The sequence below is a fragment of the Portunus trituberculatus genome, chromosome 38 (assembly GCF_017591435.1).
Source record: "Portunus trituberculatus isolate SZX2019 chromosome 38, ASM1759143v1, whole genome shotgun sequence".
In the NCBI taxonomy this organism is placed as follows: Eukaryota; Metazoa; Arthropoda; class Malacostraca; order Decapoda; family Portunidae; genus Portunus; species Portunus trituberculatus.
In genome coordinates, this window is record NC_059292.1 from 11,826,190 (window position 1) to 11,838,689 (window position 12,500).

Below are 12,500 nucleotides of genomic sequence, written 5' to 3' on the forward strand. Positions count from 1 at the left end.
TAGATAAATAGATAGCTAGATAGATAGATAGATAGACAGATAGACAGATAGACAGATAGATAGATAGACACAAGAATATGATCATGTAAGTAGATAGACATTCACTGACTATAGCTTACAAATTAAAACAGTAAATAATGAACAATCCCTGACAACACTTCCTGCATATCACGAATCACCTCACCAGACAATCCCACACGGCACTGGCACACCACAACTCCCCTCACTTCACCTCGGCTCGCCTGCTTCCACACGGCCCCACACGGCACTGATCACCTACCCTGACTTGACCTCACGACGCAGCACCCCTTCCCTCACCTCATCTTACCATCTCTCACGATTCACATAACCTCATCTCGTTTGATCGGTTTCAAAAGAACTTGTAAATTTTCCTTTCGCAAGTGGAGGGATAAGCCAAGTGAAGAGCTGCCCCTTAAAAAAAATCAAGGTTTAAAAAGAAAAGGAGACTCATCATCCGCAGCTACGAAAAGAAGACACACAAAATAAAAGTCCAAAGACGTAAAAAAAAAAAGAGGTAAGGTAAAAAAAAAGTACGAGCCAATTTAGTTCCTAAGGCGACTTAATTTGCCCGGTGCCGTGAAAAAAAAGTTAGAAAAAAAAGTGACTTCATTCAGTTCACGCTAGGGTGGTAGAAAAGAATCGCTCTTCCACATCCTTCCCTTCTCTTCTCTTCTCTTCTCTTCCCTTCCCTTCTCTTCCCTTCCCTTCCCTTCCCTTCCCTTCCCTTCTCTTTCCCTCCCTTTCCTTCCCTTCCTTTCCCTTCTCTTCTCTTCTCTTCTCTTCTCTTCTCTTCTCTTCTCTTCTCTTCTCTTCTCTTCCCTTCCCTTCCTTCCTTCCCTTCCTTCCTTCCCTTCCCTTCCCTTCCTTCCCTTCCTTCCATTCCTTCCTTCCTTCCTTCCTTCCTTCCTTCCTCCCGCCCTAGCCCAGCACACAGGTGGCAGCAGAGGAGGGGCAGGATGGATCCCTCGTCTCCCTGGTCGAAATAATTAAACAGTCACCAAATTGGATTCCTAACCTTCCTTAGCCTTTCTCTCTCTCTCTCTCTCATCCACCAATCCAGCGCTCTTTAGAAAGTCACCAAATGGATTCCGAATCCTCCTCGACGGTCACTGGTAGAGATAATTAAAGTCACCAGATTTTATTCCTGACTTTTTTATTTTCTTTTTCCTCGTCCAGCTAACCAATCCTCTTTATACCATCACCAAATGGATTCCTAACCTTTCTTGGTCTTCCTGTTTCTCGTCCAGCATTCCTGCATTCTTATACAGTCACCAAATAGATCCCTAACCTTTCTTGATCTTCCAGTAACCTGTTCACTATTCCTACCATGTTAGATGGTCACCAAATGGATCCATAACCTTACTTTTAATCCTTCTGTGTCTCATCCATTTTTTTTACATTGTTAGACGGTTATCAAATGAATCCTTAATGAATCCTTAACAGTCCTGACCCACGTCCATCATTCTTATATTGTTAGACGGTCACCAAATAGATAAATAGATCCCCAACTTTCATTACTCCTATTTATACTTCACTCCTACATTGTTAGACAGCTACCAAATGGATCCCTAACCCTCCTCACCGCTCACTAGTATGATTGAGTTAACAATCACTAAATGAATTCCCAGCATATCCTGATTTTCCTCTCCCTGTGTACCTCAAAAAGATTGTTAACCTATCCGGACCGTCCTGCCTCTAGTAATCAATCTTAGTATCCTACATTTATCAGGTGGTAATCTAAAGGACTCCTACATCATGCTCCAAATCCCTACCTATTAATTCAATGAAGGATAGTGGATGGCTGTCATTCACCAAGTGGATTCGTAACTTATTATCCTCTAATGATAATATGAAGTAAGGACAATGGATAGCAGGCAGTCACCAGGTAGACTCCTAACCTGGGAACAACAATTAAGCGCCTCTTTTCCTTCTATTTTTGTGGTCTTGTTCAGCTTTCTTCACACGTAAGAAAAGGAAAGAAAAATCAAAGAAAACAATCCACCATGAAACCCGCGAACCCTTGCCCCAATCACGCTTTTAGGTGGCGGTTCACGGGAGGTGCGTCTCTCTTCCAGCCCACATGGAGAGACGTGAGGAAGCGCAAACCTACCAAGTGGGGCCCTTTAAGACGCGTGAGCAGCCCGTGACCCACCTGCTGGGAGCTTGAGGTGGTAGGTGTTGTTGAGCAGGTGGCAGCAGGCGCCCGTCACACACAGCAGGAGGGACGCCACCTGACCCAGCAGCAGCGCCCGCCAGATGGACCTGTGGGAGAAAAGAAAAATCACGAGTCAGTATTGTAAGAGGTAGTCGTACAGCCACTCCATTACTCACGGGAGAGAGTTGTCCGTAGGGTGGAAAAAAACAGTCGAGGAGAGGAGCAATAGGTCAGGGATCAAGCAGGGGCAGCATTCCCACAAGTTCCTCCTCCTGTCTCAACTTGAACTACTTTCAAAATGTTTTAGTGGAGGTTACTTGGATTTTGAACGGTGCTTTGATGATGCTAGCTATATCTTAAGTTAGATTCTGCATCACCGATGAAAAGAAAAAAAAAAACATGCTGTAACGCGAGCAATTATGTTTTATCCATTAAAAATAATCAAAAAAATGATAAACCAAAGCGCATCCAAATCCATGCCTAGAATTCCTCTATGCTTTTATAACACTGTCAGTACTCGCGGGGAATAGACTGGAGGTTGTGGTGAAAAAAATGTCATCGATGGGAGCATAAGGTCAGAGATCATCCAACATTACAGTACAGACAGCATGGATGTATCCTCGCCTGTACTCAAAAGGAAACGTACATGAACACAAAGGCAACATAAATTACTCTGTGAAATAACACCTTAGAGATTCTCAGTATAGTTACTCACTGGCAGCTCTCACAAGGAAACATGCCTGAATACAAGAGTGAAAAATAAGTTGTTTGGAGGAACAATACGAGTAGGTCAGAGATTACCAGCACAGTACACGGCTACACGCGGATCGTTAAAGGTTAGAGGTCAGGACTGTACACGCGGGACAAAAAGGGGTGAGGGGTGAAGGGGTGCGGCATAAGTAGTGTCAGGCTGTGCATCAAATGTTCCTGTTGGGTTTACAATAATACCAGGGTGGCCTTCCAGTCCCCGAACCATTGGCAAGCCTGACGCTCGACGAAATATTGGAACATTTGGGGCTGAATTCCCTCGGATGCCTCTCTCTCTCCCTCCCTCTCTCGCGGATGATGATTGGCCGACTGCACACATATCGAGCATCATAATTATATAGGCAATTGCGATAGCGATGACCAGATGAATTTATCGGTCCGTTTAGTACAAGATAATTACACATTTTCGTATAAACGTTTTCCGCTTTTAAAGAGAGCGAAAGCACAGTATTGGTTTGGTTTATTTGCATTGCGTTGCGTCCAATGTTGGCACTGCGGCCTCACCACACGCTGCCTCACTCACACATTTTCCCTGGTTCAGAACAGTCTTCAGGGGCGAGAGGCTGCGTGTCCTAGCTGCTGCCTATCCTAACAGTGTTCAGCATGACGGAGACAAAGGCCAGGCGTCTCATCACCTTTATTCACTGTCTCCTTTCTTGCTCAGCCGCCACTTCACACTACACTATCATCTTGCAGCTTCTTGTGTCTTGTCTCTCTACGGCTAGCTTTTCAAAAGTTCCATGGCTCTCACCTGGCTCCACTGCTCATAATGTGCGTAGGCTTCTCTATATTCTCCAGTGTTATGCATATCCCTGTAATAAAAGACACACAAACACTGACAACTGAGGAACGTATCCAAAGCGAGTGAAGACAGAAGTGCCAAGCTGTCTCCAAAATTGACATGTTTTCAAAATTGGTCTTTTCTTACTTTCCATCCTTCTTTGGTATTCATCAGGTTCTCCTTCGTTATATTGGCGTTCTTGTTTTCTTGACTTATCTTTACGATCACCACCACCACGACCACCACCACTACTACTACTACTACTACTACTACTACTACTACTACTACTACTACTACTACTATTACTACTACTGCTGCCGCTACTATTGGTGCTGCTGCTGGTGGTGCTGCTGCTACTGTTGTTGTTGTTGTTGTTGTTGTTGTTGTTGTTGTTGTTGTTGTTGTTGTTGTTGTTGTTGCTGCTGCTTTCTTTTCCATTTTCTTCCTCCTTTTTTTCTTTTTCCTCCTCCTCCTTCTTGCTGAATATAACCTACCAGGCTATGACATGTTCAGCTGCGAGAGACAAGATAGAATAGGAGGCGGTGTATTGCTCTATGTTAAAGCCAGTCTTCAGCCAACTATATTTAAAACCGATAAAATAAACAATATAGACTCAGTCTTCTTATATTTAAGAGTACGTTCTAAGAAAATTGTTATTGTTCTTGTTTATAGGCCTCCGGCTCAAAATATTTTTTCTGATAAAAATTTACAAGATCAAATTACTGAAATAAGTAACAATTTTGATACAGTCATCTGTGGAGACTTCAACTTGCCTGTCAACTCATGGGGAAAGTCCACTTAACTCTCGCTCTGGTCAGGAATTGTACAATACTCGTAGTTTATTAGACTGTTCTCTAAAGCAACACGTTCTTCAACCCACACGAGGTGACAACATATTAGATCTTGTTCTTTCAACAAACGACGTCTTAATATCAAATGTTAATATTGGTCCTGAATTTAGTAACAGTGATCACAAGATTGTCTCCTTCAACATCAACCTTCAAGTGTATAAAGACAGTGTTAGCAACGAAAAGTTTTCATTTACAAAGGAGATTACGAGAGACTAAAGTTAATTCTTGCTGCAACAGATTGGAATGCCGAACTTGGTGAAAGTAACATTGAAGAATCACGGGCCAAATTTATATACATTTTAGAAAACGCTGTGAAGTCATGTATTCCAATGCGTAAAAGGCGTCCATGCAAAAGGAACAAACCTAAATGGTGGACAAACCAAATTGAGTCACAACTACTAAAGAAAAATCGTGCCTACCGTAAATATCTGACATCTCAGAACGAGGGTGACAAACTTGAATATGACAGACTTCGGCGCGAATCAAAGATCATTAAAAAGAGCAAGAAAAACCTTGAAATGTATGTTGCTAGCGTCTCCAATCCCAAGGAATTTTACAGTTATGTTCGGAAGAAAAAAGTTATTACATCCCACATTAACCAGATCTATTTAGACAACGGTAATCTTGCCACTGAAGAAACTCAGATTGCAGACACACTAAATGATCATTTTACTTCAGTCTTTACAAAGGAATGCATTCACACAGTCCCTGAACCATCCCCTATATTCCATAACATAACCCCATTAAGTGTCTGCGATTTTCAAGAAGACGAAATAATTAAAGCAATTGATAAAATGAAAACTGACAAAAGTCCCGGCCCAGACCGTATTGCACCACGTGTCTTGAAAGAAGCTAAATTTCAAATATGTAAACCCCTTTCATTGCTATTCACCAAGTCACTTCTTATGTGTGGTAAGGTTCCTAGGGATTGGAAGTTAGCAAACGTAACCCCCATACATAAAAAAGGCGACAAATCACTCCCATGTAACTACAGACCCATCAGCCTCACATCTGTGGTATGCAAATTAATGGAAACTGTAATTCGCAATAACTTAGTCAACTTTCTAGAAGTAAATGATTTAATCAATGACTCACAGCACGGCTTTCCAAACAGACGTTCTTGTCTGACTAATTTACTTGACTTCTTTAATGATGTTTTCACCACGTACGACGAAACAAAGGCGGTAGATGTTGTGTATCTAGATTTTTTTTAAAGCTTTTGACAAAGTTCCCCTAATACTAGGTAAATTGAAGTCATATGGTGTAGATGGAATACTTCTCAAATGGCTTGAAGACTGGCTTTCTGAGAGAAAACAACGCGTTGTTTTTAAATGGTAAATTTTCAAAATGGCGAGAAGTCTTAAGCGGTGTACCACAGGGATCTGTGCTTGGCCCGGTTCTTTTCCTTATTTATGTTAATGATATCGATGAGGACCTCACCTGTAAAGTAAGTAAGTTTGCTGATGATACTAAAATAATGAATAAAGTAGTCACGTCGGAGGATAAAAGAAAACTACAATCAGATCTCGACCGCTTAGCCACTTGGTCAGACAAGTGGCAGATGAGCTTCAATGTAGATAAATGTAAAGTGTTGCACATTGGTAGCAATAATGATCATACTAATTATTCAATGAACGGTTCCGAGCTTCTTAAGGTTGATGAGGAAAAAGACTTAGGCGTCATAATTACTTCAGACCTCAAGTCAAGTAAACACTGCTCGGAAGTAGTCAAAACGGCAAACAAACTGGTTGGGTTTATCGGTAGAACTTTTCAATTTAAATCAGAAGGGGTTATTCTCACATTGTTTAATGCACTCGTCCGACCTCATCTTGAGTACTGTGTCCAGTTCTGGTCACCCCACTATAGGAAAGATATAGACAACCTGGAGAGAGTCCAAAGAAGAGTCACCAAATTGATCCCACGACTGCGAAACAAGCCTTACGAGGAGCGCTTGAGGGAACTCAACTTGTTCAGTTTAGAGAAGCGGCGTATGCGAGGAGATTTGATTGAACTATTTAAAATGTTCCGGGGCTTTGATAACATAAATGTAAACAACTATCTCAGCATTGACAGCTCCAACACCACTAGAAATAATGGCTACAAGATTACAGGTAAACTTCAATAGAATTGTAAATGTCTGGAACTCTCTTCCAGCACATGTTGCCCGTAGCAATACGATAGAAACTTTTAAAAAAAGGTTGGACATTCACTTCACATTAACCCCTCAAATGACGTACTTTGCGCCTTCATAAGATATCCTTTTTTTGTTTGTAGTTTACTGTACTAGATAGTGTCACTTCTCCTTCAATCTTTCCTATCACATCTTTGACTTTCTCTCTCCCTGTGGTCTCTTTTCTTCTTCCTTGAACCCTGATGTCCTTCAGCCTCTAACTTATAGCATCTGTAGTGGTAGCATAGGCACACAGACAGCCTCGTTAGGCCCAGTAGGGCTGTTGCTGTCTGTTCCTTCCTTTGTATTCCTTTGTATTCTCCTCCTCCTCCTCTTCCTCCTTCTCTTTCTTCCTCTCCTCTTCCTCTTCCTCCTCCTCCTCAGAGATATCGACACACTCCCTCAGCGGCATTTAGCAAGTGCAACCGAAACAAGATCAAGGCTGGGTTTCAAGTTAAATCAATCCAAACATGAGAGTCTCCTCGACACTCCCTAGAGACCAGAACTCAACGTCGTGGTTACTAATCCAAACTTCTTGAGCAAATCATCCTAGGATACGCAGGTCTCCTTAGTTGGAGGACGTGAGAGATAAGTTAATGATAAAATGAATGATTATGTGGTATGATAACCTTAGGAAAAGAGAGGAAAAGAAAACGAAGCTCATTATTCTTATCACTCACGACAAATTTGATAATTCAGCTGAGTAAAACTAAGTTAGCAGGATATCAAGAGGACAGGGCAGATACGTAAATGTCAAAGGGAAAGACCAAATTGTATGACAATCTTAGAGAAAAGAGGAAAGGAAAAGAGAAAGAGACTTAAGATCTTTAGCAGTCAAGAAGAATTGAGCTGAGTAAAGCAATTTTCTTTAATAAATCAGCCGAAGACAAAAGGAGAAAGATGTGAAAGCTAAATTTGGTGCTGAAGGAAAGATTGTATTGCTAATAATTCTTGAGTGCAGATGAAGTAGGAGAGAGAGAGAGAGAGAGAGAGAGAGAGAGAGAGAGAGAGAGAGAGAGAGAGAGAGAGAGAGAGAGAGAGAGAGAGAGAGAGAGAGAGAGAGAGAGAGAGAGAGAGAGAGAGTTACTAAGGCTTACTAAGGGCCAATTGCACAGTCTTTTCGTAAGCTGCCCAAGCAAAACGCTGGGTATGATAATAAGGAACCGCCCCCACAAAAATACAACAGTAGGAATGAAAATTTAAGATATCTTGGAAATTACTACTTCAATTAATTAATGTATCAGAGGCAGAAACTGTAGAAAGAGAAAACTGAACTAATGCTAAAAATTAAGATACTGTTAGATATAGTCACAACCTTGAGAAAGAAAAAGTGAAAGAAAAAAAAGCTTAAAGTGAGCACGAGTTGGGAATGAAGGCGAATGCAACAGCTTGTGCGGGGAGGAAAAGGACAGCTGGGAAAAGGTGTCATATACAAAAAGAAAAGAAGGCAAAGGTTATCGCCCTCCAAGAAGAAAGGTCAGGCGTCACTATTAGGGGCACGTGGGCAGAAGGAGGAGGAGGAGGAGGAGGAGGAGGAGGAGGAGGAGGAGGAGGAGGAGAGAGGGAGGGGAAAGGGGAGAACATAAAGAAGATTAAGAAGACGAAGAGAAGAATAAGTAGAAGAACAGAAAGAAGAAAGGAAGAAGAAGATGAAGATGATGATTATGATGATGATGATGGATAAATGAGAAAAGAAAGGAGAGGAGAAGAGGAAGAAGAAGAAGAAGAAGAAGAAGAAGAAGACGAAAGAAGGAATATTGATGATGATTTTAGTAATAATAATAATAATAATAATAATAATAATAATAATAATAATAATAATAATAATAATAATAATAATAATAATAATAATAATAATAATAATAATAATAGTAATAATGATAATAATAAAAAGAAGAAGGAGAAGGAGGAGGAGGAGGAGGAGGAGGAGGAGGAGGAGGAGGAGGAGGAGGAGGAGGAGGAGGAGGAGGAGGAGGAGGAGGAGGAGTAATGATAATATTAATAATAACAATCATGAAAATAAGAAAGAAAGAAAATAACAACAACCCAACAAAAACAAACAAACAAACGAGAGGTAAGAAACAAAAAAGAACTAAACATAGACAGAAAAAAAGAAGACCAAGAAGAAAAGAAAGAGAGAGAGAGAGAGAGAGAGAGAGAGAGAGAGAGAGAGAGAGAGAGAGAGAGAGAGAGAGAGAGAGAGAGAGAGAGAGAACAAGACGAAGAAGACGTGAGGAGTGAAAAATAGTTAAGAAGGAACGGAGAAAGAGAGGGAGAGAGAGAACGAAGAAGGAGAGGTATGGAAGCGAGGAGAATGGAGTATGAGGACGAGAAAGAATAGAAGGAATGAGAGATGTAGAGGAGGAGGAGGAGGAGGAGGAGGAGGAGGAGGAGGAGGAGGAGCGACAGAAGAAAGAGGGAAGATCAAAAAAGGTCAAATGAAAGAGAGAGAGAGAGAGAGAGAGAGAGAGAGAGAGAGAGAGAGAGAGAGAGAGAGAGAGAGAGAGAGAGTGAATCAGCCAGCCAGCAGGTCTCACGGTTCATCTGGTTCATAACGTGGTGTCCCGACCAAAATATTAATCACGTATGAATATTAAAAATGAAAAATGCACAAAATACATTACAAATCCATTATGGCGAAACGCAGTAAGGGGGGGTGGGGGTGGAAAAATATATACAAATAAATTTACGTCTATTTATTTCCTCTGTGTGTGTGTGTGTGTGTGTGTGTGTGTGTGTGTGTAGGCATGGAATTATTATTATCATCATTATTATTATTGTTATATTTATCATTACTTGTTTCTTTTATTTCTTTTCACCACCTCTCCTCCCTCCCTCCCTCCCTTCCTCCCTCTCTCTCTTGTAATTACGGTACATATATTATCGGAAATCTCATACTCCTTCTCCCTCCCCCTTGGCTCCTTTTCCACGGACGCGTTAGTGCCGTGTTTCATATGCTGATGAATTGTGGGAAGCGAAACAAAGGAGAATCGGCGATCAGTTCCGGAAATGAAAGGAAATAGAAAAAATAAATAAAACTTTTCGGCTGCTGATTAAAGACGGACAACAAGCATGGAGAGAGAGAGAGAGAGAGAGAGAGAGAGAGAGAGAGAGAGAGAGAGAGAGAGAGAGAGAGAGAGAGATTAGTGTAAAGGCAGATTGACTAAGGGATGAACTGATCGGCTGGTAGCAGACTGAAAAACAAATAAGCAGACTGACAGACAGACAGACAGACAGACAGGCATCGATAGAGTCACAAAGTGGTAGACAGATAGACAGACAGACAGAGGCAAACAAACTGACAAACGCATGCAATAATAAACGAACTAGCACAATGACAGACAGATAGACAAACAAACAAATAAATGAAGGGATTCAAAGACAGATGTATATCGTACGAGAGAGAGAGAGAGAGAGAGAGAGAGAGAGAGAGAGAGAGAGAGAGAGAGAGAGAGAGAGAGAGAGAGGGGGACACAGAATGGAATCACATTACACGAATCACTACTGAAACGAGAACGGCCACAGCGAACAGGGAAGTGAACATGAAGGAAAACGAGACCGAGAACTGCCAGGAGAGAGGCGGCGGTGGCCAGGACCTGAAAGACGAGGGAACGGGAGAGGGAAAGGGAGAGGGAGAGGGAGAGGGAGAGGGACGACTTTCAGGGACATTACGAGTGTGGTTCCTTCGTATCGATAAAACGTTAAATACGACATCGAGTATATAAAAGATACCTACATCATAAACTAACTGTCCCACACACACACACACACACACACACACACACACACACACACACACACACACACACACACACACACACACACACACAATACAAGTCCTATCGCAACCACATAGGGAAAGGTGATTCTCTCTCTCTCTCTCTCTCTCTCTCTCTCTCTCTCTCTCTCTCTCTCTCTCTCTCTCTCTCTCTCTCTGCCTAACGGAGTATATACACAGGAAGCATTCACCCTTGGAAAGCCTGTGTCAATACAATACACGCTCAATTTTTTCCCTTGCTTTTGTTTTTCCTTTGGCTGGAACCGCAAATGTGTTCTGGGAGGAAGGGAGAAGGGGACCAGCACTGCGTGAAGGCCGAAATGGTAGGAACGGGTTGGGTTGGGTTGGGTTGGGTTAGATAGGTATGTGATGTTGGTTGTGGTTAGGTTGCTTCATATTAGGTTTTGTCATGTGATGTTAGCTGAAGTTTGGTCACATTAGACTTTACTTAGTTTGATAAGGCGAGGTAAGATCAATTTAAGTTAGGTTTGGTTTGGTTAGAGAAGGTTAGAACAAGTAAGATTAGGTTTTGTTAGGTTGTTTCATGCCTAGTTTGGTATGGTTAAGCAAGGCAAAGAAATATAAGATCATTGCTGTTTACGCTAGGAAGGTTAAAATGAGACTGAGTAAACGAAGACAGTTATATTCAGATTGTAAAGAGAGGTAAGCATAAGGTAGCCCAAGTAAGACAAGCAATAAGAGTAAAGGGAAACAAAGGCGTACTTGAACCGTGTTTGGGGGAGAGAGGAAAGCAGTCTGGCCGGATTGAGCAAGGAATGGAAGGAAGGAAGGCAGGAAGGACGAGGGGAAGCGGTGCAGTGGGGCGAGGCACAGCGGGGCGCGGCGGAGCAAGGCGAGGGTGAGGGGAAACAAGGCTGAATTAGGTCTTGTAAGGGGAAGAGAACTGGCAGGACAAAGCGAGGAAAGGAAGGAAGGACAAGAGAAAGCCGTGTAGCAGGAAGAGGCGAGGCGATGCGGGGCGAGGGGGTAGGAACCTAAAAACAATGGCTAATCGGACTGTCTGTGTGTGTGTGTGTGTGTGTGTGTGTGTGTGTGTGTGTGTGTGTGTGTGTGTGTGTGTGTGTGTGTGAATCTACCTATTTTCACTTTTACAAAACTGAGTGGAGATTGTAATGTTTGTTGTTGTTGTTGTTGTTGTTGTTGTTGTTGTTGTTGTTGTTCTTTTTGTTGTGTTTAATATTGACCAAATTATTGTATTTACCTAACATTCATGTATGTTATTTTGTACAAGCCACTTGATATGTGTTTGTGTGTGTGTGTGTGTGTGTGTGTGTGTGTGTGTGTGTGTGTGTGTGTGTGTGTGTGTGTGTGTGTGTCTGTGTCTGTCTGTGCGACCGTCTTGGTGTTTTCGACTCGTCGCGACCCACTCCCTCCATTACCAGCACGAGGACAATGGGAAGGAACAGCCATCCCACGCATCTATTTCACCGATTAGGCGCCCCGCTTCACACCGCGCCCGCCAGCCAATCAGGAAAACGGCCGCAGATTGGATAATTTTGATTCGCTGAGCAGCACAGGTGGTTTGTTTGCGCCCCCACCTGCCAGCGACCCATGAAAGATCAGTACTCTTGGCCACCGCTGCAGGGACAATCTGGGAGGAAGGTGATGGGCGTGCTATGGACGTGATGAGGGTGCTGGTGACTATAAGGGCCATATTCAGAAACGCTCTGCTCTCACACCACGACCGCTTCTCAAGACCACAGAAATGATTTGCGAATTTTTAAAGTCTATTTCTCTTTTTGATAAAATAGAAATGTCGTTAGTCCATCGGTAGAATTATAAAAACTCTCCTTGAAATATGCTTACTCGTAGCTTTAACTAGTTGAGCTTTTTATAAATAGTGGAGATGCAGCGCAGAAACATTTCAGAATACGTCTCTCAGACCAAGACCCAGATTGAGGAACCCTGACAGGCGTGTAATCGTGGCGTAGATGGTTGGCCGTTGAAAGGAGATT

At 42.4% G+C, this 12,500-nt stretch overlaps 1 protein-coding gene across 2 annotated transcripts in view; it reads right to left on the reverse strand.

The window, feature by feature from the left end:
* The window catches only part of LOC123514999 (solute carrier family 35 member F1-like), an 89,810-nt gene that overhangs the window by 50,185 nt on the left and 27,125 nt on the right, over positions 1–12,500 (reverse strand). For both annotated transcript variants that reach the window (XM_045273311.1, XM_045273312.1), the window contains exon 3: positions 2,174–2,283. In XM_045273311.1, the coding sequence (XP_045129246.1) occupies positions 2,174–2,283 (110 nt within the window). The remainder of the gene's footprint in view (positions 1–2,173; positions 2,284–12,500) is intronic.